The 25,718-nt window shown below is 39.5% G+C and overlaps 1 protein-coding gene across 3 annotated transcripts in view; it reads left to right on the forward strand.

Annotated features, from left to right (window-relative positions):
* Positions 1–25,718, forward strand: part of ARSB (arylsulfatase B) — a 212,380-nt gene that overhangs the window by 124,341 nt on the left and 62,321 nt on the right. For 2 of the 3 annotated variants that reach the window (XM_032277510.1, XM_032277517.1), the window contains exon 6: positions 19,932–20,002. In XM_032277510.1, the coding sequence (XP_032133401.1) occupies positions 19,932–20,002 (71 nt within the window). Of the gene's footprint in view, positions 1–19,931; positions 20,013–25,718 lie in introns of all 3 variants that reach the window. The other variant, XM_032277526.1, reaches the window with a different exon arrangement.

Consider the following 25,718-nt stretch of genomic DNA (forward strand, 5'->3'; position numbering starts at 1 on the left):
CCCTTTTGGTCTTTGATTTGATGCCAAGCATTGTGCATTTTACCCTGTTGAGTGCTGGATATTTTTGTATTCTTACAAAGCTTCTTGCTTTGTTCTGAGATGCAGTTAAGTTATTTGGAAACAGTTTGATCCTTTTGAGCATTGCCTTTGGGATTTATTAGGCAGCTCCAGAGCGGTGCTCAGTCTATGGCTAATTATACTCCACTACTGAGTCATACCCTTTTAGTCAAACCCTCTTACAGCAGCCTGTGAGTTTTCTAGGCTGGCTGATGGGAGCAGGTACTGTTCCAAATCCTGTGTGAAGGCTGAGCACTCTTCCCCTTAATCCTTTTGGGTGGTTCTTTCCCATGTTATGAGTAGTTCACTCACAGGCATCTTTTTATCAGCACTCAGCGAAATATTCTAAGTGGTCCCCAAACTCTCTGGCACTAGGGACTGGTTTTGTGAGAGACAGTTTTTCCACCGACCAGCGTTGGTGAAGGGGGATAGTTTCAGGATGAAACTGTTCCACCTCAGATCATCAGGCATTGGATTCTCATGAGAAGCACGCGACCAAGATCCCTCGCATGCGCCGTTCACAACAGGGTTGGCACTCCTCTGAGGATTTAATGCTGCCGCTAATCTGACAGGAGGCAGAGCTCAGGCCTTAATGTTTGCTAGCCCGCAGCGCACCTCCTGCTGTGAGGCCCAGTTTCTAGCAGACCACAGATGGGTACCAGTCCACAGTCTTTGTTGGGGACCCTTGCTCTAAGGGATCTTCTGCAGATTTCCAGGATTCTCATTCTGTGCAGCTTTCTCTTCTCTGGTCCTCTGTCCTAAGAGCTCAAGCTCCCTTAGTCTCTCTGGAGTCTCAGGTCTGTCTCCTCAACTCAAGGAATCCACTGGGCTACACTTCAGGTGCCCTTCCCTGCACCAGGACTTGAAAATTCTCTCAAGGCAGTAAACTGGGCAATGATAAAAACTCACCCGCTTTGTTTTCCATCTTACAAGAATTGTTCTTTGCCTGATATCCAGTGTTTTGAAAACTGTTTTAAATATTCTGTCCCTTTTTCTTTGGGTTGTTTTAGGCAAGAGCAATTAGCAAATCTAATTTGGCTGGAAGCAGAAGTATCCAAAGACAAATTTATTGTGCCTTTACTTTCTTTACCAATATTTTCTTGCTTGTTTCTCACTTTCAAGTGTTTTTTAATTTGATCTAGCAGCACAGACCGAGCTTTTTGCAATAGAATATTTTAAATCTTATAACTCTTCTTTCAAAACAAGCTTCTTCTTCATTCTACTTTGTAATCACATGTAGTGAAATTATATATATATATATATATAATTATGTTTAATGTTACCAACATTTTTGTTTATAATTTTCCCATTCTTCAGTTCTTAAGTTTAATTAATTTTTTGATCAGTTGATTAATATTTTAAAGTAATTTTCAGTAGAGGTATATAAATGATGAGTTCTTCCAAATTTTTCATATGAAATAATGTATTTCTATTACCATCAAACATAAATAATAATATAGGCTGGGTGCAGTGGCTCATGCCTGTAATCCCAACACTTTGGGAGGCTGAGGCAGGCAGATGACTTGAGGCCAGGAGTTCGAGACCAGCCTGGCCAGCATGGTGAAACCCTGCCCCTACTAAAAGTACAAAAGTTAGCTGGGTGTGGTGGCACGCACCTGTAGTCTCAGCTACTTGGGTGTCTGAGGCAGGAGAATCGCTTGAACCTGTGAGGCAGAGGTTGCAGTGGCCAAGATCATGCCACTGCACTTCAGCTTGGGTGAAAGAGCGAGACTCTATCTCAAAAAAAAAAAATTAATAATATAAATATTTATTGTTAAAAATGAAAGAGTATGTTTGTTTCATCTTTCAATCATGATACTTACCAGTAATTTTGGCATAAATTCCACCTTGTCAGATACCAAAACTGCAATCCTGTCTTGTTTTTGTTTGCCTTTACCTGGTTCACTGTGCTATAATGGTACTCACCAGTAGACAATAAAGTAATGTCTATAGAATCTTGAGCAGAAAGAATTTAACAAGAATTCTTTATATTATTAATATTATTTATATTTGAATGGAATAGAAATGCATTATTTCATATGAAAGAATGTATTCTATGGGGAATGGTGCAAATGGCGATTTTTTTGTTTGACCCATATATTTAGAAATGCATTGTTTAGTTTCCAGATTTTGGGTTTTTCCATAGTAAGAGAATGTTTTCCTTTGCCAAAGTTTTGAATTCTCATTTTCTGTTTTTTTGAACTCATATGGTAACGTTGTATAGATGCTGAGTTCTTTTTGGTTTTGTTCATGTGTATGTGTATTGGCTTTTCCTGGATCTACAATAGCAGGCAATCTGTAGGGGTAGGATTTGGATAATTTCATTTACTTCAGGTACTTCAAGAGCACTGTCTATTGATACAGTGAAGTGCAGTTTCTATGATAAATGCAGCCCCTTTCTTTCTGGTCTGCCTTCTCATGATTCTATGATACTGTGTTGTTGTAATAGAACCCTGATCTTTGGCCATGTCTTTCTTTCCCTTTACCATCCATCTTCCAAAGGACACTTGTTCTTCAGCTGCTCCTCTCAGCATTGGTACTTGCCCAAGGCAGCTCCTCTTGTCCTGCACATTTCCTTATCCAAGATACTTCCTTGGACTCCCTTTCAACTCCCCACTGGCCAGTGCTTTGCTCTGTCAGGTATGAGACCTCTATCAACATTTTGTCCCTTGGGTGAAACCTTCTCTTTCTGGAGTTTACCTTACCAGACATGATTTGAGTCCTTTCCCCTTGATATGGTTTGGCTGTGTCCCCACCCAGATCTTATCTTGAATTCCCACATGTTGTGGGAGGGACCCCGTGGGAGGTAATTGAATTATGGGGACAGGTCTTTCCCATGCTGTTTTCATGATAGTGAATAAGTCTCACAAGATCTGATGGTAATATAAAGGGGAGTTTCCCTGCACTAGCTCTCTCTTTGCCCACCGCCATCCATGTAAAACGTGACTTGCTCCTCCTTGCCTTCCACCATGATTGTGAGGCCTCCCCCACCATGTGAAACTGTAAATCCAATTAAACCTCTCTCTTTTGTAAATTGCCCAGTCTTGGGTTGTCTTTATCAGCAGCATGAAAACAGACTGATACAGTAAATTGGTTAAGTAGAGTGGGGCACCCCTGAAAAGATACCTGAAAATGTGGAAGCAAGTCTGGAACTGGGCAATAGGCAGAGGTTAGAACAGTTTGGAGGGTTCAGAAGAAGACAGGAAAATGTGGGAAAGTTTGGAACTTCCTAGAGACTTGTTGAATGGCTTTGCCCAAAATTGTGATAGCAATATGGACAATAAAGTCCAGGCTGAGGTGGTCTCAGATGGAGATGAGGAACTTGTTGGGAACTGGAGCAAAGGTGACTCTTTCTATGTTTTAACAAAGAGACTGGTGACATTTTGCCCCTGCCCTAGAGATTTGTGGAATTTTGAACTTGAAAGAGATGATTTAGGGTATCTGGCAGAAGAAATTTCTAAGCAGCAAAGCATTCAAGGGGTGATTTGGGTGCTGTTAAAGGCATTCAGTTTTATGAGGGAAGCAGAGCAAAGTTTAGAAAATTTGCAGCCTGACAATGCAATAGAAAAAAAATCCATTTTCCGAGGGGAAATTCAAGCAGGCTGCAGAAATTTGCATAAGTAATCAAGAGCAGAATGTTAATCCCCAAGACAGTAGAGAAAATATCTCCAGGGCAGCAAAACATTTCATGGCAGAGGTCTTCATGGCAGAGGTCTTCATGGCAGCCCTTTCTATCACAGGACTGGAGGCCTAGGAGTAAAAAGTGGTTTTGGAGGCCAGACCTAGGGTCCCTGTGCTGAGTACAGCCTAGGGACTTGGTGCCCTCTGTCCCAGCCGCTATAGCCATTGCTGAAAGGGGCCAACATAGAGCTCGGCCCATAGCCTTAGAGGATGCAAGCTGCAAGCCTTGGCACCTTCCACATTGCAATGGACCTGCCAGTGCGCAGAAGTCAAGAATTGGGGTTTGGGAACCTCCACCTAGATTTCAGAAGATGTATGGAAATGCCTGGATGCCCAGTCAGAAGTTTGCCACAGGGCTGGGGTCCTCATGGCAACCCTCTGCTAGGGCAGTGTGGAAGAGAAATGTGGGGTCAAAACCCCTATGTAGAGTCCCTAATAGGGCACTGCCTAGTGGAGCTGTGAGAAGAGTGCCACTGTTCTCCAGACCTCAGAATAATAGACCCACTGACAGCTTGCACCATGCACCTAGAAAAGTCACAGACATTCAATGCCAGCCTGTGAAGGCACCCAGGAGGGAGGTTGTACCCTGCTGGATTGACTGCCCTGCTAGATTTCAGACCTGCATGGGCCCTGTAGCCCCTTTGTTTTGGCCAATTTCTCCCATTTGAAATGATTGTATTTACACAATATCTTTACCCCCATTGTATTTAGGAAATAACTAGCTTGCTCTTGATTTTATAGGCTCATAGGTGGAAGGGACTTGCCTTGTCTCAGATGAGACTTTGCACTGTTGACTTTTGAATTAATGCTGAAATGAGTTAAGACTTTGGGGGACTGTTGGGAAGGCATGACTGGTGTTGAAATGGGAGTACATGGGATTTGGGAGGTGCCGGGGGAAGAATGATATGGTTTGGCCGTGTCCCCACCAGATCTCATCTTGAATTGTACTCCCGTAATTCCCACGTGTTGTGGGAGGGACCCAGTGGGAGATAATTGAATCATGGGGGCGGTTTCCTCCATACTGTTCTCGTGGTAGTGAATAAATAAGTCTCACAAGATCTGATGGTTTTATCAGGGGTTTCCACTTTTGCATCTTTCTCATCCTATCTTTGGCTGCTCATCCATGTAAAATGGGACTTGCTCCTCCTTGCCTTCTGCCATGATTGTGAGGCTTCCCCAGCCATGTGTAACTGTAAGTCCAATTAAACCTCTCTCTTTTGTAAATTGCCCAATCTCAGGTATGTCTTTATCAGCAGCATGAAAATGGTCTAATTTACCCCTCTTATAACCCCTCATCCTCTTTACATAGGCCTAGCCCGACTCTGCCCTAGGTTGGGTACCAGCCCTGACTCTTCAGGTCTCAGAGGATTATTTCCTCACTTCACCCAGGGTTTAAATAGGCCCTGTCTCTGGCTTGTGTTGTAGGCTTGTGCTTTGGTTGATTTTACTTTCTTTCTTTATCAATATGGTTTTTAAGGAGAATGTATGAAGGGATTTAAAATTTAGATGGCCACCATTATTCTATGAAAATCTAAAAATTCACCTGTTCTTAGGTTCTTGTTCCACTTTAAGAAAAACATGATACATATTGTTTATGAAATATAGATGTTAGGGAACTCCAGCCAGTATCCTTGCATTCAAAGACTACCAAGTGATTATCTATCTATGTTTTTAAGTTCAAACTAAAGTTTAAGAAAAGCTATATTATTTGATTCCCTACTTTCTCAATCTTTGGGATAAAAGGGCTTCTATCCTACACTTACAGTATGGAGTCCTCTGAAGTTGTTCCAGATTGTTTTGTTAGTGGTTTCACGTTCCAGGAGGCTACATCTCATGCCTAGTCTCTTCCGTGTTAGCCTGCTGCTTGCTTCTGGGGTGGACGTAGAGAGGAAAGTAGCCAGTTATCTGGGTGAGAGGAGGCATGATGGTCCCTCTCTAAGGACAGTTCGTTGAAGATCATCACTCATTTTTGTTTGTTTGTTTAGCTTAGCCCCTGAGTCCCATCGTTTGATGGAGGCAAACAGTAAATTCATCTTCTTCTATTTTCTTTCGGATCGGGTTTTGATTCTTATGGAAGAATCCAAGAATATATTGTTAATCTCTTCAGCATTGGCATTAGTGAAAATCCCCTTGGGACTTTGGCATCTGGTCTTCTCTTTAGTTTCCAATGTTGTTGCCAGTTTTCATCTTTTTGTAATTCTTTGTGGATATTAAAATGGAAATTGGAAGAAAGGCATATTAGGCCCTGTAGTTTATCCTGACATTAACCCAGAAGTCCTAGCAATTATTTTTCAGTAATGAATAGGAAAAGATTATATTAAGAGTATGATTCAGTGATTTTTGATATTACTTTTTTCTTGAGTAAGCTGCTTAAAGAAGTTAATAAGCCTTCTTAATAAAAATGTACATGAAAAAATATCTTTCCATATATAACTGTAAACCCAATGAATTCAACTTACATATTTCCTCACTGAATTTCATAAATATTTTCTAATTTCCATGTCTATACTCTTAATTTATGGTAATATTTACATGTTGAAATGGCTTTTCAAGAAGCATGGGATTTACACAAACCAAATATCACCTGCTCCTCTTACACACATTCCCTTAATGAAGAAAATAAGTACTGTAAGGAATTTAACTGGGATAGTGGTTAAAAATGAGTACTCTTTGATTAGATCTTGTTTAAATCCTGTCTCCTCCATTAGTTACTTGGGCAATCTTTAAAGCATTAATTTCCTCGTGTAAAATGTAGTAATAGTTACATTTGTCTGTACAAATGTAACAAATGTCCTGTATACATCTATATAAGGATTTAGTGAGAGAATGTATTTGAAACATTTAGCACTATGCCTGAACATCAGAAGAACTCGGTGCTCGGAATGAAGATGATGACGATGATGATGGTGCTTACAGGGGGTTAACAGGTCAGACATTACCCTGTGGATGTCTTGGTCAATGTTTTCATTAGTAAATGGGCTTTTTTTCCTTCAAAATTTCTTCTCAGAAAATATTGTCATTGCTATTTCTAAAAATTTGATACTGCCTTTCAGGGTGTGTCTTTTATGACAGATGGTCAGCAATTCGTGGTAAAAGAAGTATGGAATGTAATAGCATTTCATTTATTTATGGGAAATGTTTTGTTGCCCCACCCTTCAACTAGTAGGAAAATGAAAATCAAAAACTGGAAAGTATTTATAAATGGACAGTTTGTGATCTCAGTGTCTGAAACTGTAGACTTTTAGAAAATATTTATAGCATATTGGAAACTGGTCACTGATAAGTGGCTGTCCCTTGCCCTGTTTTTATAAATAAAAATATTCTAGAAAATGTGAAATTTGGGGTAAATTTAAACAGAATACTGAAAATATCATCAGAGACAATGATATACTACTTTATAAGTTTTCAAGAGAAGAGGGTGAAGAAAAATGATTAACTCTTGTTAATAGAAGCATTTGTAGTTAATAGAGACATTTGTTTATGGAGCCTTAAAAATAAACCAAATGAATGGAAACACTATACATTCAAGGAGACACTGAGGCCTTGTGTACATTTTACTGAGCAGAGAATTTAGCATAGTGGTTAGAAATAGGATTTGGGGGTCAGTCTGCCTGGGTTCCAAACCCAGCCCTATCACCTTCTTAACCACATGATCATGTAAGTCACTTAACCATGCCATGCCAAGCTTGTCTCTACCTCACAGTGTTGAGGATTGAATGAATGATAAATATAAAACATTTTAAATGGTGTGTTGCACATAAAAATAAGTTCCATCAATGCAAGCTACTGTTACCAAAACTAGCCTGGCTAAAACAAATGAAATCCCAGAATAACAGATTTGGTTGTTATAGGCATGGGTAAAACATGCCAAAGTGGTAGGTCTTCATCACTAAGTGGCAAATAGTTCTGTTGTTTTCTTTACATAGGTCTTTGTCTGCTTACTGCCATAGCAATTAGTATGTGCTGGGGCAGGGGTAAACATTGTACAGTGGCAATCCTTGAACTGTCCATGGGTGCCTACCTTAAAGAAGGTACTTAGAAAGCTCTGCTTTGTTCCTATCAGCCTGGAGCCCAAACATTTGCTGTAATAAAAATACCCATTACCTTGGTTTACCTAGATCCAGGACATTCCATAAACTTACGTGATTATTGAAAAACCATTTACTATTAACACCATCAGTCATTAGAGATTTTTATTTCACAAATGAAATCAACAATCTAATAAAGACAGTGTTGCTCACACAGCTAAACTATACCATCTGCCAAAAGCAAAAAAAGAAAGAAAATACCTAGATAACAGATTACAATATATATATTTTTAATATCCAGTCTATAATGAGTGGACTGTGTGACTTGGCTATACTGACACTGATATTTTTCTAAAAAGAGACTTTCATATGGGAGAGAACATCATAAAATGTCTTAGAAATTAAAGTTGTATCTACCTCCATGTGTTTCATAAAGGGAGCACTTGCCAGCAAAAAGAAAAGGTAGGAATATTAATGTTTCATTTTATCTTCATATTATTCTTGTATCTGTGTCCCAGGTTATAGTCTTTGTGGTTATATTTTTTCCATGTCTGCAGAATCAGGATCTATATTTTGCAATAAAAGCGGTTTTGCTGCCTCATGCAATTCTTATAACAACCCTGTAAGATAGGTACTTTTATCTACATTCTGCTAATAAGAAAAACAACACCCAAGTTTATATAGCCTGTAATTTCTGGAGCTGGGATGCACATCCTGAAAGGCTTTGCTCTCAAAGACAATGCTGTACTGCATATGAGAGAGTGATGTCTTCAGAAATTGGTCAGAAGGAAAGTTCATTTTCTGGTGATTGTATGGTAATGAAACTTTGGAACTGTGTGATGGGTGGAAGAATCCTGGAATACTATAGTATTTGTAGCATTACCTAAAAATGAATACATATATATGCGTGTGTGGAGAGAGAGAGAGACATATAGAAGACAGAAGCTAACACATGATTATAGTATAGCAACAATCAACCCATAACCATTTTATGGTTCTGATAGGGCCTCTATTTATTCTACAGGATCACAAGTGATCACAAGATTTGATATTGCTGAAACCGTATTATGAACATACAACATACACTTTTTCTCCAGGCTACTTTGGTACACACACCTTTGTGGAAGAAATTGTGTCATTGTGCTAAAGCTTTGTGTTCAAGGTACTAATATCCCTATACAGCACATATTAAGATACTGATTACAGGCGGTTATAGTGGCTCACATCTGTAATACCAGCACTTTGGGAGGTCGAGGTGGGTGGATCGCTTGAGGTCAGGAGTTTGAGGCCAACCTGGCCAACTTAGTGAAACCCTGTCTCTACTAAAAATATAAAGGTTAGCCAGGCATGGTGGCATGTGCCTGTAGTCCCAGCTACTCAGGAGGCTGAGGCAGGAGAATTGCTTGAACCCAGGAGATGGAGGTTGCAGTGAGCAGAGATTGCACCATAGCACTCCAGCCTGGGTTACAGAGTGAGACACAAAAAAAAAAAAAAAAAAAAAAAAGATACTGACTATAGGAAGTTATCAACAGATTTCTAAGATGTTCTCTGAGGAACCAGGATTTTTTTTTTTCAAGGGGAAGCCATTATCATTATATATGGGCTTCTTACCTAAGTGTTTGAAAAGCTAGACACCCATCTTTTGCTCTATAGAAAAAAAAATCAAGAATTTAGAACATATAATCAAATGTGGTGACTTCTATAACAAGGGCAGAGAGCAGTGATTCTTAATCTTAGATGTGTGTTAAAATCAGATTGTATTTTTGACAAGGGCGCCAAGATAGTTCCATTGGGAAAAAATAGTCTTTTCAACAAATGGTGTTGGATAACTGGCTATCCACATGCAAAAGAATGAAGTTGAAGAAGCCTGACATCAGCAAGAGGACTGAGTAGAAGACCGTGGTGCTCTTTTTCCCTCAAAAAGACAGTGAGAACAATGAATAAACAACTTCATTTTAACAAAAATAACTGAGGCAGAGCACAAGGGTACACAAGAGAAGTAACAGATACCCTGGTGAGCACAGAAACTTGGGATGGCCACACAGAGAATGGGAAGAAATGCCAGGCCTCCACTATCCTCACCCCAACTGGAAGCAGCTGGGAAGGAACCAGGAGAAACTTCTCCCTACTGCAAGGAGGTAAAAAAATGATCCCAGCAACCCCATCAACACCATGGATACCTACAGACCTGAGCACTAGGGTCCCCTGCAGTCCTCACAGGCACTAAGCCTAGCTGAGGGAGCTACCTGAAGTCCACATGTTCATGCTTCCCCCAGAGATGGAGCTGACACTATACCCCACACTCAGTGGCCCACATCGCTACCGTGCTATGCCATCTTGAACTAGGAGCTATGGCTGGATGTGTCTTACTCCAAAGTCATGTGTCCATGGTTCTCTTTTATCCTGAGGCTAAGCCACTGCTGAACTGCCCCAGCCCGATGGCCTGACATCCACAAGTTGAGCAGCTATTATGTGCTTCACTGAGGGGCCAAGCAGAGGTGAAGCTCCTCCACCTCCCACCACCCTTTCCTCCTCAGGCCAGAGCTGAAGTGGTGTCCTGATTCCTGAGAAAACAGTAGTTCAACTGCTGAGAGAAATCATGCTCCTCCAATGCCTAAGGTGAAGCAGCACCTTGCATCCTGGGGAAATGGTGCCTGGTTCACCCAGAACAGTCATACCTCCTGGACTCAAGCTGAAATAACACATCACCCTCTGGGGAATTGGTGCCCTGGCTGAGCTGAGCAGCTGCAGATCCCGGGGCTGAGCTGACATGGTATCCTGTGTCCCAGGGAAACAGAGCAGTGGCTGAGCTGAAACACCCCATCCTGCAGGCCAAACAACTCTAGTATCCTTCTTTCCTAGGGCTGTACTAGCCTCCTGAAGTCTGAGGTGCTGAGACACCCTTCTCTCTGGAGAGTGGAGTCATTGCTGGGTTGCTCCCTGTCTTCCAGGGCCCAAATAGCAGCTGTGTTCTGCCATTCTAGGGTACAGCGTATTTATCTGCAGAAACCTGACTAGCCAGGAGAGAACTGGACCAAAAGAAAACAAAATTGTCAGCTAAGAATACTACACCCAGCAAACCTACCCTTCAGAAATGAGGGAGAAATAGTCTCCCAGACAAGCAAAAATTGACGGAATCCGTCACCACTAGACTGGCTTTACAGGAAATGCTCAAGGGAGTCCTATATCTGGTAGCAAAAAGATGATAATCATTCTCATGAAAACACACACAAATATAAAACTCACTAGTAGAGCAGATGTACAAAGGAGAAAGAGAAAAGAATAAAACTTTGTTACTACAGAAAACCACCAAACTGTAGTGATCTCAAATCTCTTTCCTGACCACAATGGAACAGAACTAGAAATCAATAACGAGGAATTTTTGAAATTGTACAAATACATGGAAATGGAAATTAAATAATATGTGCCTGAACGGTCAATGGGTCAATAAAGAAATTAAGAAGGAAAATTTTAACTGTCTTGAAATAAATGAAAATAGAAACACAACATATCAAAAACCTATGAGATACAGCAAAAGCAGTGTTAAGAGGAAAATGTATAGCAATAGATTCCTACTTCCAAAAAGTAGAAAGATTTCCAGTAAACAACCTAACAATACATCTCAAGGAACTAGAAAAGCAAGAACAAGCCAAATCCAAAATTAATAGAAGGAAGGAAATAATAATGAAAGCAGAAATAAACAAAATTGACACTAAAAAATAATATAAAAGATCAATCAAATGAAAGGTTGGTTTTTGAAACTATTAGCAAAACAGACAAATAATTAGCTAGATGAATCAAGAATGTAAAAAGTGCAACTAAAATCACAAACAAAAAAGGAGACATTGCAATTGATACCATAGAAATACAAGTGATAAAGAGAGACTATTATGAACAACTATATGCCAACAAATTAGAAAATCTAGTGGAAATGAATAAATTCAGGTACACATACAACCTGCCAAGATTGAACCAAGAGAAAGTAGAAAGCCTGAATAGACCAATTATAAGTAATGAGACTGAATCTTGTAATAAAAATCACATCAAAGAAAAGCCCAGGACCTGATGACTTCATTGCAGGATTCTACAAAACATTTAGAGAACTAATAGTCATTCTTTCCAAACTCTTCCAGAAAATTGAAGAGGAGGGAATTCTTCTAAACCCATTCCAAAAGGCCAGCATTATGCTGATACCAAAACCAGACAAGGATACAACAAGAAAAGAAAACTTTGACCAGTGTCCTCAATGAACATAGATGCAAAAAGCCTCAACAAAATACTAGCAAACGGAATCCAGCAAGACATTAAAAAGATCATTCACAGCAAGGTGTGGTGGCTCATGCCTGTAATCCCAGCACTTTGGGAGCATCACTTGAACCCAGGAGTTCAAGATCAGCCTGGGCAACATAGGGAGATCCCATCTCTGCAAAATATTTAAAAATTAGCCAGGCATGGTGGCATGCTTCTATAGCCAAGGTACTAGGGAGGCTGAGGTGGGAGGATTGCTTCAGTCTGGGAGATTGAGACTGCAATGAACCATGATCAAGCCACTGTACTCCAGTCAGGGCAACAAAGTGAGACCTCATCTCAAAAAATAAAAATCAATTTAAAGGATTGTTCACCATGATCAAGTGGAATTTATCCCAAGGTTGCAAGAATGATTCAGCATATGCAAATCAATAAACATGATACATCACATCAACAGAATGAAATATAAAACCATCATCTCAATACATACATAAAAAGAATTTGATAAAATTCAACATCCTTTCATAATAAAAACACTCAACTAGTTAGATATAGAAGGACCACACCTCAACATAATAAAGGCCATATATCATAAGCCCATAGCAAACATCATACGAAATAGGAAAAAGTTGATGGCTTTTCCCCAAAGATCTGGAACAAGACAATGATGCTCACTTTCACCACTTTTGTTCAACATAGTAATGGAAGTCCTAGCCAGAGCAATTAGGCAAAATAAATAAAGGGCCTCCAAAATGGAAAGGAGGATGTCAAATTGTCCCTGTTTGTAGATGATATAATCTTATATATAGAAAACCCTAAAAGCTCTACCAAAAAACTCCTACAACTGGTAAATTCAGTAAAGTTGAAGGATACAAAATCAACATACAGAAATCAGTAGCATTTCTATATGCCAGCAACAAACTAGCAGAAGAGGACACACGATGAAAAGACATCTCATATTCCTAGATTTGAAGAATAAATATTGTGAAAATGATCTTACTACCAAAAGCAATCTACAGAGTCAATGCAGTCCCTATCTAACTACCAATAACATTCAACAGAAATTTTTTAAAATCCTAAAATTTGTATGGACCCACAAAAGACCCGATAGCCAAAGCAATCCTGAGTGAAAAGAACAAAGTTGGAGGCATCACACTGTCAGGTTTCAAAAAATACTACAAAGCTATAGTAACCAACACAGCATGTTACCCGTGTAAAAACTGATTCATATACCAATGGAAGAAAATAGAGAACCTAGAAATAAATTCTTGTATTTATAGCCTACTGATTCTTGACAAAGGCATCAAGAATATTTATTGAGGAAGAGAGTCTTTTCAATAAATGGTGCTGGGAAAATTATATATCCATATGCATAAAATGAAACCAAACCCCTATCTCTCACCATATATAAAAATCAACTCAAAATGGATTAATGACTTAAATATAAGACCTGAAGCTATGAAATTCCTAAAAGAAAACAGGAGAAATGCTTCAGAACATTGGTCTGTGCAAAGATTTTTTGGAGAAGACCTCAAAGATACAGGCAACAAAAGCAAAAGTAGACAAATGGGATTATGTCAAACTAAAATCTTCTGCACAGCAAAGGAAACAATCAACAGAGTGAAGAGTCAGCCTACATAATGGGAGAAAATATTTGCTAACCCTTCATTCAACAAAGGATTAATATCCAGAATATATGACGAACTGAAACAATTCAACAGAACACTCCCTCAAAAATCCAATTTAAAAATGGGTAAATGAGCTGAATAGACACCTCTCAAAAGAAGAAATACAAATGGCCAATACATGTATTTTTTTAAATGCTCGACATCACTAGTCCTGAGAGAAGTACAAATTTAAAACCACAATGAGATATCATCTCACCCCAGTTAGAATGGGCATTTTTGAAAAGTTAAAAAATAACAGATGCTGGTGAGGTTGTAGAGAAAGGGTAACTCTTACCCACTATTTTGTGTGTGTGTGTGTGTGTGTGTGTGTGAAGGAAATCAAATCAGTATGTCAAGGAGATATGTGCATTCCCATATTTATTGCAGTACTATTCATGATACCCAAGTTACAGAATCAACTTAAGGTCCATCAGTGGGTGAATGAAGAAAATATGGTTTATATACACAATTGAATACTCTTTAGCCATAAAACAAAATGAAATTCTGTCATGATGAAACTGATGAAACTGAAGGTCATTATGTTAAGTGAAATAAGCCATGCACACAAAGGTAAATACCACATGTTCTCATATGTGGAAGCTAAAAAAGCTGATCTCAAAGAAGTAGAGAGTAGAGTAGTGTTTTTCCTAGGGGGTGAGAAGGTTAGGGAAGAGGAGAATAGCCAAAGGTTAGTTAATGGATATAAAAGTACAGCTAAATAGAAGGAATAAGTTCTAGTGCTCTATAGCTCTATAGGGTGACTATAATTAACACCAATTTATTATATGTTTTTGAATAGCTACAAGGGTGGATTTTGAATGTTCCCAACACAGAAAAATGATAAATATTTGAGGTGATGGTTATACTAATTACACTGACATCATTATACATTGTACACATATATTGAAATATACTGTAGCCCAAAAATATGTATAATTATGTCAATTAAAAATAATAAAAGCAAAAAAAGATGATACAATTGATCTCTACCTCATAGCATATGCAAAAATTAAATGAATTATAGACCTAAATGTAAGAGCTAAAACTATAAAATTCTTAGAAGAAAACTCAGGAGTAAAGCTTCGTGACCTTGGATCAGACAATAGTTTCTTAGATAAAATACGAAATGCAAAACAAGAGAAAATATGTAAGTTGGACTACATCAAAATGCAAACTTTTATTCTAAAAATGATATCCTCAAGGAAGTGAAAAGTCAGCCCAAAGAATAGGAGAAAATATTAGCAAATCATGTATCTGATAAGGGACTTGCAAGTAGAATATATAAAGAATTCATGCAACTCAATAATAAAAAAAAATAGCCCATTAAAATATGAGCAAAGGGTCTGAATAGACATTTCTCCAAAGAAAATTTATAAATGGCCAGTACATACATGAAAAGATGCTCAACATAATTAATTATTAGGAAAATGCAAATCAAACCGCAATGAGATACCACTTTAATACCAACTAGAATGTCTATGTTCAAAAGACACATAGTAAGTGTTGGCAAAGATGTGGAGAAATTGAAACACTTATTCCTGGTGAGAGTGTGAAATGGTGCAGCTGCTTTGGAAAATTGTTTGGCAAGTCCTCAAAATGTTACAGAGTTACCTTATGACCCACCAAGTCCACTCCTAGTTGTAGACCCAAGAGATATGAAAATGAATGCCCACACAAAAACCTGTACATGAAGGTTCATAATAGGATTATTCATAATAGCCAAATACTGAAAACAATCCATATATTCATCAACTGATAAATGGATAAAGAAAATGTGGTATCTTCGTACAATGGGGTATTATTCAGCCATATAAAGGAATGAAATATTTGATGCATACTACAACTCAGTGAACCTTGAAAGCATTATGCTAAGTGAAAGAAGCCAGTTAACAAAAGGCCACATAGTATATGGTTCTAGTTATATGAAATGTCCAGAATAGGCAAATCTGTAGAGACAGATTAGTGATTGGCTAGGTCTGGGAAGGGGAGTGGAGTAGAAAATGAAGAATGACTGCTAATGGGTACAGTATTTCTTTTGGGAGGATAAAAACGTTCTAAAATTAGACCCGTTGATTATTGTGCAACCATGTGAATATCCTAAAAACATTTAACTGTGCAGTTTAAATGGGTGATTTTATGGTTTTAAAATTATACTTCAGTAAAGCTAAGTTTGGGTGTTTTTATAAACCTTTTTGCCCAGGCTGAAACTTAGACCAATGAACTCAGTCTCCTAGGATGGAACCCATGCATCAGTATTTTTTAAGAGTTCTCCAGGTGATTGCATTGTGCAGCCAAGATTGAGAATCATTATGTTTGAATCAGCCCTAATCTAAATGAGTTTTTAATTTTAAAAACTCCAAAAGAGTTCAGATCCCATGTAGAAGGACTCCAGGAGGCTTCCTCAGACCATGATACTACAAGTGTGGTCCTGAGACCAGCAGCATCAGTATCACCCAGGAACCTGTTAGAAATGCAGATTATTGGGCCCCACTCAGTTCAGGTACCTCAGGAGCCACAGTTTAACAAGCTCCCCAGGTGATTCATATGTATATTAAAACTTGGGAAGCATTGCTTAGGAGCAGCTGCACATTGGAATTACCTGGAGAGTCAACAAATACCAATGCCTGGGTTCCACCACCAGCGATCTTACGGGTAAGAGAGGCAGCCTGTGCATCTGGGGTTTAAAAGCTTCCCAGGCGATTCTAATGTGCAGCAAAGTTTGAGAATGAGTACTGTAAAAAAAAAAAAAGAAAGAAAGATCTTTAATGGCAAATAACATGGCTAATAAATAACATTTTCTTATTTTGTTTTCAACAGAAGGATAGAGGAACGTGCATAAGAAAGTGGAGATTATTAATGTCAAAAATTTCCAGAGGAGTGAGGAAGGAATGGGAGTGAGACAGGGATGGGAGTGAGACAACAGTGGAAAACGCTAGCCCTAAAAAAAAAAAAAAAAAAAAAAAAAGCACACACAACAGGTATTTTTCCTCTAAATGCAAGAAGGGAATCCTTCGTATGATTATTGGAGACTACTCAAATATAAGTGGCCAAGGATTTGTGAGTTCTTAAGAGGGTTTTTAAAGTATGCTGAAAATATGTGGGTATTTACTGAACTTCCCTTCCTTTGAATTTATAAAGAAATGGTGGTGAACATTTCTTACCAAGCTCTGTACCCATGTCCAGCTTCTTCAATCTGGGGAAGGTATAACTCTTAAGTAGACAGTGGGCCCTGCGCAGGGTCTGGTGCATGCTCTTCCTATGTATGGCATTCAGCTCTAAGGAGTCTCCTCCCCAGCCATCGGCCACATCTCTCCAATGACCATTGTCTCTCTGCCATTTGCTTGTTTTTTCAAAATTATGATTCTAAAATATTTCCTAGGCAAAATTATGAGGCTCACAGAATTAGCTTTGAGATTTCTCAATTCGTCACCCACCCCTTCCCCTCCTTCCCACAAGCTCCATTTCTGTCCCCTGCCCCCAGATTGTCTTCTCCAGGTGACTTGAACCCACCTTCTTGGATGCAGCATCAGCACACTGTACCCTTGTCTGCACTGAAATTAACCATGCAGTTTCTGTGCCTTCTTGGGTTGATGTGTGTATGTGTTAGTGGGAGGTATAATTACTTTATTGAATCTGTGCTAATAAAGTATTAACAACTATTAATGTAAAACCCACAGTCCCTCTCTACCTCCCCCTCAGGAAGTCCCTAATGGTGTTTGGTCATTGTTTTAGTCACCTGTCACATATTATATTTTCTTGGTCCATATCTCTAACCACATCCTTAGGAAAATATTCTAATGAGTGCATTTTAAAAGTAGAATCACAACATACTTAAGATAGTTGGAGGGGTTGGCTCTTATTTGCATCACGATGATTCTGCCTATGAAGATGTTTCCTAACAAACAGTCAACTAGGATTATATACAACCTTTGGTTTCAAAAATGTCATCTTCTTATTTTAAAATACCTGTGACTCTTCTGAATAATAAAAAAAATGACATGAATGAACAGTATGTATATAAACTCTCTCTAAGGTTATTAGGAAAATATTTTTTATTTAACTGTGCCTAATGTTTTGGGGTATTACAGTGACCTCTACTTTTAAAGATGAGTGGTTATATATTAATATATTGGTCCTGAAATTTTGAGTTTTTACCCTATAGTGTAGAAAAAGCCTTTGTTTTTAATAGCTGCCCTAAAAATTTAACACAAAAGTTTTACTTAGCTAAATCTAAATTTAATCAGCAGCATTTCCCTACTTCCAAACAATATGAAGACTTTAAAATGCTTTCATTCTGATTTCCTTTCTTTGCTTGCTATTACTTTCCAGGATTTTAAACTCTGCTTGGTTTCGTTTATTTGTTTGTTTGTTTTAAGACAGAGTCTCACTTTGTCACCCAGGCTGGAGTGCAGTAGTGTAATCATAGCTCACTACAGCCTTGAATTCCTGGGCTCAAGGGATCTTCTCACCTCAGCCTCCTGAGTTTCTGGGACTACAGACATGCACCACCATGCTCAAATAATTTTTTTTTAATCTTTTTTTGGTACAGACCAGGTCTCACTATGTTGCCCAAGCTTGTCTCAAACTCCTGGCTGGCCTCAAGGGATCCTCCCATCTCAGCCTCCCAAAGTGCTGAGATTATAGGCATGAACCATTGTACCTGGCATAATTGTTTGGTTTTAAGCTCACAAATTAGACATCATCATCATTCTATTTAGATGTTCTCATATTTACCATTTTATTTACATATCATTCCTACTTACATTCAGAGCTTCTGGGATCAAACCGTAGTTCCTGGCATTTTGGACTGGTTGATAGTCTCCAGGATATTCAGGCAGTTAAATGCCTCAGAAAGAAAATGAGAAAAGAAAGGTCCTGGGAAATATGCCTCACCCCAACCCCTGCAGTGCTGCTGCTACTGTCCCAAGATTGTGGGCACTCCTGAGTATTTCCCTTGCACTCTCATGTGTTTTATGGAGTAGATGGGGACAATGACATCTTATAGAATGCTAAAATTAAATATGTTCGATTTAAGGAGCTGTCATTTATTCTGAGATTGTGTCTTTCCTACCTTTTTTGCTGTTAAAATCAACTTTATTTTATAAAATAATGGTGATGGTAGTTGATGTTTGTTTGGTTTTGTTTTAAATTAATTAAGATTTGTTTTTATATTCCCTTACTTGGCAAATACACAGTTGTGAATCGCAACCCATATTTTTTGAAATTTTATTGGGCCTTGAAATCCCAAACCACTGCTATAAACAACTAGCTGTGAGTCTGGTGTATGGACACTGGGACACCTGAAACCATGTCCTGGTTACATCAAGAACCTTATTGATTATTTAGATTATGTATGAATCCTGTGGTGTTAACAGTACTTTGCAGCCTTCAGTACTTAGCTGAACCGTATTGGATTATCAAGGAGTCCTCAGTACTCCCTCAATGATTTAAATTGTTTTTAACAAATTCCATAAGGCTGAGTCTATACTAGCAAAATGACCTGGGTGCTTCATGTGCTCCTTACATGCATCTGGTGCTGGTTTTGCCCCCAATTTTTAAAGAACACTGCTTTGAGAGTCACACAACCCAATATTCAACCAATAACTTACTGTGTACCTTCTTCATTTGTAAGAAGAGGGGGTTGAACTAAGCGATCTCCAAGTCACTTTTCAGCACAAATGTAGGTTGTGATTGTATTTATGTGTATACATTTGTTTTAAAGCCAAAAAGAGATCTAGGTATTTCTCATGTATTTATATTAAATCTGAAATCCGTGTTGCAAATTTGGACATAGAGAACATTAATTTTTCTGCTGTAGGCTAGGCTCTGAGGCATGTTGCATCTGTAATATTGGTGCCACCATTTTGGCAGATGCAGTTTCGTCATTTCCTTGTAAGTGTTCAGTATGAAGCCTATATAAGATGACTTGAGTTCTCATTTCTCTGGTGTAAAAAATGGTCATGTTTAAATAAGGCCACGATATTTATTGCAAAGTGTCCCAGAATCCTTTTTAAAAAATATCATCATATGCTTGTTACTAAAGTTCTTATGTAAAGTGTTCATTCAATGTAGACAAATGATGACTACTTGAAGATGGCACCAACTGTGATTTTGGAGACCTCCAAATTCATGACAGAGTTGTTAACTGACAGGTTTGTTATTTCCTATAAGTACAAAGAAGGGAAGTATTAAAATAACTCATGCCCATTAGATAGAGGAAATTAACATTCCCTTAAAAATTGTTTTCCAGTGAAGGAAGCCCATCCCCTAGAGTGGAGCTGCTGCATAATATTGACCCGAACTTTGTGGACTCTTCACCATGTGAGTACCAGTGCATTGCTACTAGATTAAATCTCATTGGCCCACCAAGATGGTTTGATTACCTAGTGAGTCTCTAGCCTAGCTTTCTCTTTTATCCGGAGTTGCTATAAAGGTAAACAGTTCTTCGGGACACATCTTCCACTCATCTCAGAGGGCAGTGTGCTGTGAAATGAACACCAGCTTATGAATCAAGAAAGGCCAATTCTATTCTTGCTCTGCCGCTTACTAGCCTTCAAGCCATTGAACTCTCCCTGCCCCAGCTCTCCCCATTTACAAAAGGAGAACTCATGGCATCTTTGAGCTCCTTCTCACTGTAGGTGTCATTTTGTTGCCCTGCTCTTACCTAGAGCTCCAGAGCCACCTTCCAGAAAACTCACGGTCATATAAGCCACAGTTGGGTCCCAGCATAATGTGAGCAACCACATTATGTGATTGGGCTGCTGCACAACACCTGCTGGGTGTCACAAGTGTGACTTTCCTAGTAGTCCTGGAAGCGATTCCACTTGATTCTGCCTCCTGCCAAAATTAACCGGTAAAGAGCCCTACCGTTTCCTTCAGGGCAGGCATGCATGTAGTGCTCCCAGATCACAATGGACTGTAATAGGCCTGTATAAGTACCATGCGAGTGGCCCTAATACTCTCAGCATAGTGAGTTTGGCCATAGAAAGCCTTAGCAATTAGACTCTTTGCCCAGCTTTCATCGTAATGCTCATCTTGCAAACAGTGCCCTTACATTCCCTTATTCACATGGGGGCTCCATCTCCTTCTCTCTGAACATACTGCTGCCCCCTTAGTTCAACCTCTCCTGACTTCTCTGTCCTTTCCAAACTGTGTTATAGCTCGCCACAAAATATTATTGCTCAGAGACTCCTGCTCAGAGAATTACCCCACAGTAATTCTAAATGTGTCACCAGGCGCTCCGGCCCCACTTGCCCGTCCAGACTCACTCCAGGCACTCCTTGTCATGTTCTCACCTCCTAGACACTTGTCATCTCCAAGCATGCACATCATCATACTATTGTGAATATGCTTTTCCCAATGCCTGAAACACCTTTTCCCTACCTCTCTACAATTTCTCTCATCCCTTGAAACCCAGCCCCACGTACCCCTCTGTGAATGCTTTCCACAGCCCCGGAGGAAACAGTCACTCCTTCCTGGGTGCATGTGTCTCCAGATAGCATCCTTCATGTGTTCATGTTTGTGGCTGCATTTCCAAGCTGAGAGCTCCTGGAAGTCAGCATCTCTTGTATTTTTTTATCCTTGTCAGTTACCACAAATACCAGGCACTTGCTAGGCACTCAGTAATGATTACTTGATTACTCAGTGGACAATTGGAGAGTTGAGATGCAAGAAAGACCAAGTGGACACATTAAGACCTGGACAGGAAAGGGCCCTGAGGCAGGCGAGAATGGCTACATCATGGAGAAATTTCTATTTCTTTTGGAGTAAATGCATGTCAGTGAGAGAGGCAAGGGGAAAGTTTGAACCCTAAGGACTGTAAGAACAGTCTAGATTTGTGCTGTTCAGTATGGTAGCCACAGGCCACATGTAGCTATTGGGTATTTAAAATATGGCTAACTGTGGATTGAGATGTGCTATGAGTAGAATATATACATCAGATTTTGAAGACTTAGTACACCTATATGTTATATGCATATAACATTACAGATTTATTATTTGTTGAAAGGATAATACCTTGGATATATTGAATTAAATACATTGTTAGTGTTTCACTTGTCTCCTCTTCCTTTCTTAATGTGGCTAATAGAATTTTAATTAATTTACATATGTGACTTGCATCATATTTCTATTGGCCTAAAAACCTCTTCTGGAAGGTGCTAGGAAGTAAGTTGATCAGCTGAGCTGATCACAGAGCTGTGACTAGTGACTGTGAGGTTACATCAATGACTCCTAAACTTTTCTCTACCCCAGTACACTGAAGAGCTACATTTCAGTCATATCAAAATATCTAAGCATGTCTGGAAGAGAATACTGGGGAGGCAGGAACAGCTTTAACAATTTCTGAGTAATTTACTGCACTGCAAAGCCTAGTATAGCCTAGGTCTAGGGGATATGTGGAATATGCCACCCACATAATAATGGTTATAAATGTCTTTACCTGCTAAGTTCCACCTAGAAATGAAAAACCTTAAGAATCCTCACTCACTAAGCTGTATTTTGTTTGGCATTTGAAGTAGGAGCTTGAGAACTATACTCCTATGTGATGTGGTTTGGATTTGTGTCCCCATCCAAATCACATGTCTAATTGTGATCCCCCATGCTGAAGGAAGGGCCTGGCAGGAGGTGATTGGATCATGGGAGTGGACTTCCCCCTTGCTGTTCTTGTGATAGTGAGTGAGTTCTTGCAAGATCTGGTTGCTTGAAAGTTTGTGGCACCTCCCCGTTCTGTCTTCTTCCTGCTCCAGCCATGTTGGACATGCCTGCCTCCCCTTTGCTTTCTGTCATGATTGTAAGTTTCTGAGGCCTCCCCAGCCATGATTCCTGTACAGCTTATGGAACCCCAAACCAATTAAACCTCTTTTCTTTATACCCAGTCTCAGGTAGTTCTCTATAGCAGTGGAAGTACAGATGAATACACTGTATAACCGCCACAGCGCTGCGTGCTGCAGGGTTCTTGGTGCAACCTGCTGTGCTTTTTCCTGCCTTTCCTAAGGTCCACTAGCAAAATAATAGCATAGGCAAAAGGTTTCTCCACTGTAAAAGTTGGTAAGAACATGGAAATTAGAATATAAAGTTGTCTTAATCTTGCCACCCATAGACTATAAGGACATTTACTTCTCTTAGACTCAGTTTCCTACATATTATGTGGTGAACTTGAAAGACCCAGTACTGCAGCCACAAATTCAGGGAACCTCTTTGGCCTTCTGCTGCTCTTTCTCCCCTCTCTGGAACCCACGCAGGCCTTCATGTTGGCTTCCCCACCGGCTTGGGACTACTGCTGTGACTCTTGCAGGTAACGAGGGACATTGTCAGCTCTTGCAAGGACATGTTGCTTCATGCGCACAGGGCATTCTCTGCTGTCTGTGCCTGCAGGTAGCAAGGTGCCACCCACCTCCTCACACATGGCAATCCCATGGGCCTTTTCCTGCCTAGTTTTTATATTCACTTCACTCTACTGAGAGGCAGAAACAGAAAAAAGGAAAGCTGTCTTTGCGTGCCTGCTCTTTTTTAGGATGATGATACAAGCCATTTCCTTTTCTATGCAATTCACTTATGAGGAAAAATTAAATCCAGCTATAAAAAACCATGTTCTTACAGGACAGCCAAGTCTGGATATCATATTCATAGAGCATAGAGGCTTTTATGGAGTAAAATCAGAAAGCAGCCAATCTAGGGTGTAAATTAAGGATTAAGAAATGAGTCAGTGTTATCACAGAAGCATTTCTGAGGTTTCTCCCTGCAGCTCTTCCCAGATCGTTTGTTTTTACTACAGGAGAAGAAGGTAGTGTTCTACCTCCACCTTTGCTAAAGTCACTTTGTCAGTTTCTTCACCTGTGAAGTAAAGATGGAATTAAATGAACTCCAAGGTCCCTCTGGCTTCAGTGTTCTGTGAGTCTCTGTATAAATGGGACCTCAAAGAGCAAATCTGCTTACTCTGCTTCTCTCCTGTTTCTGCCTGCTAGAAGGAGTGTGCCCATTGATAAGCAGTGTTGTTGCCAAAGGCATGGTTATAAATAGATGAACACAAGTGAAAGTGCTAGAAACATTATATGCACTAGAGGAATTTGAATTATTTTATGAGTTTCTTATTACTACATCCGGCCACCTTTCTGATCTCTGTTCCAAAACATCACCTTATCAATCCACTTTTCCATCTCCTCTTTCCCTTAGTGGGTCATCCTGAGGTTGTTGACCAATGTCTCCTGTGATCCTGAATCATATGAATAGCGATTACGCACTTTCCAGGAGATGTCTGCCTTCTGCCTAGCACCAGATGCCCCCAGAAGCTGGCCTCTTGGATTTCAGCAGCTACGTCCCACACTCCCCACCAACACACACCCCATTCCCCTAGTCAAATTATATGGTGCCCAGAGTCCCATCCTGCTGGTAGAGTCAGGATTTTTTTCATGGTCACATACCACGGTAGGTTGTGACTTGGATACTAACAGTAAAAATACTCAAAGATTGGCACAGAATATTGATACACATACACATTCACAGAGAAACATGCACACACACCAGAGGTCACCGAATCTCTCATAGACCAGGAGATTCACCATTCTGCAGTAAAGCATAAAGAAGTCACAAGGATACATACATAGATCACACCATTAAGATGATTACAATCAATTTAAAAAAGAAAAGAAAGAAAAGGAGAGCTAGTGGAAGCAAGGGAGGGAGGGAGGGAGGGAAGGAGGGAGGGAGGGAGGGAGGGAAAAATAAGAAGTGTTGTTGAGGGTGTAGAGAAATTGAAACCCTTGTTTACTGTCAGTGAGAAAGCAAAAAAGTGTAGCCTCTATGGACAATAACATTGTGTGATTACTCAAAATATTAAAAATAGAATTATCATAGGATCCAACAATCCCACTTCTGGGTAAATATCTAAAAGCATTAAAAGCAGGGGCTTGAACAGTTATGCACACTCATGTTTGTAGCAGCATTACTCACCATTACTCAGAATAGATGAAAGGTAGTAGCAACCCAAGCTCCATCAGTGAATGGGTGAATAAACAAAATGTGGCATATATATGCAATGAAATATTATCCTGCATTAACAGTGAAAGAAATTCTGATACATACGACAGTATGGATGAACCTTGAGGACATTATGCCAAGCAAGTCACAAAAGGAAAAACTGTATGATTCCACTTTTATGAGGTACCTAGTAGTCAGATTCATAGGGACAGAAAATTGAATGGCGGTTACCAGAGGTTGTGGGGAGGGAAGAAAGGGGCATGATTGTTGAGTGGGCATAGAGATGGATGGTGATAATGACAGCACACAATGTGAATGTATTTAATGCCACTGGACCATACAATAAAAATGGTTAAGATGGTAAATTTTATGTTGTTTGTATTTTACCACAATTTTAAAATACAAAACATAAATAAAATGTAACTTTTCCTCCTCCATAAATGAAGAGAAACTGCATGAGAATAGGGTCTCTTTTTCATTTACTGCCATATGCACAGTAAGGTCTCCATAGCACAGAACCTAACATCACAGTAAGTTGTTAGGTTAATATTAATAAATATCTACTAGTGAATGATAAACAGATCAACCTGTCAAAGTCATTGTTTTATTGTCTTATAGCCTTTCCTGAGCCTAAAAGTACCTCCAGATGGCCGCTTACACTTTCCCTTTAAACCCCAAACCTACCTTTTGTGCCTAAATAAAAAAAACTTAGAAGCTACAAGTCACTTCTTAAGTTGTAATTGACATTATATACAGATGTTTGAAACCGTTCATTCAGCTTCTGAGTGTCCGCCCTCATCACTCCCTGCATTGAAAAGATCGTCCAGAAAAGACGATGTGGGATTTTTCTGCCACCTTCATTCCTTTCCCTAGACCTCCTCAATAGACAAATAGAGATTTATAAAGCCTCTTCCTCTGACCTGGGCTCGGCCTGACTTCCATCTTAGTCCAGGGCCCTGCCTTTTCTTCCTGTTCTGAGTTCAGTTCTGCTCCTGTTCTCCTGGGATGTTCCCTCTGATTGTTTCATCGGTCACTGGTTATCTCAGTGCCCCAACTCTGG

The sequence above is a fragment of the Sapajus apella genome, unplaced genomic scaffold, assembly GCF_009761245.1.
Source record: "Sapajus apella isolate SASKATOON/1434 unplaced genomic scaffold, GSC_monkey_1.0 scaffold1, whole genome shotgun sequence".
Taxonomy (NCBI): Eukaryota; Metazoa; Chordata; class Mammalia; order Primates; family Cebidae; genus Sapajus; species Sapajus apella.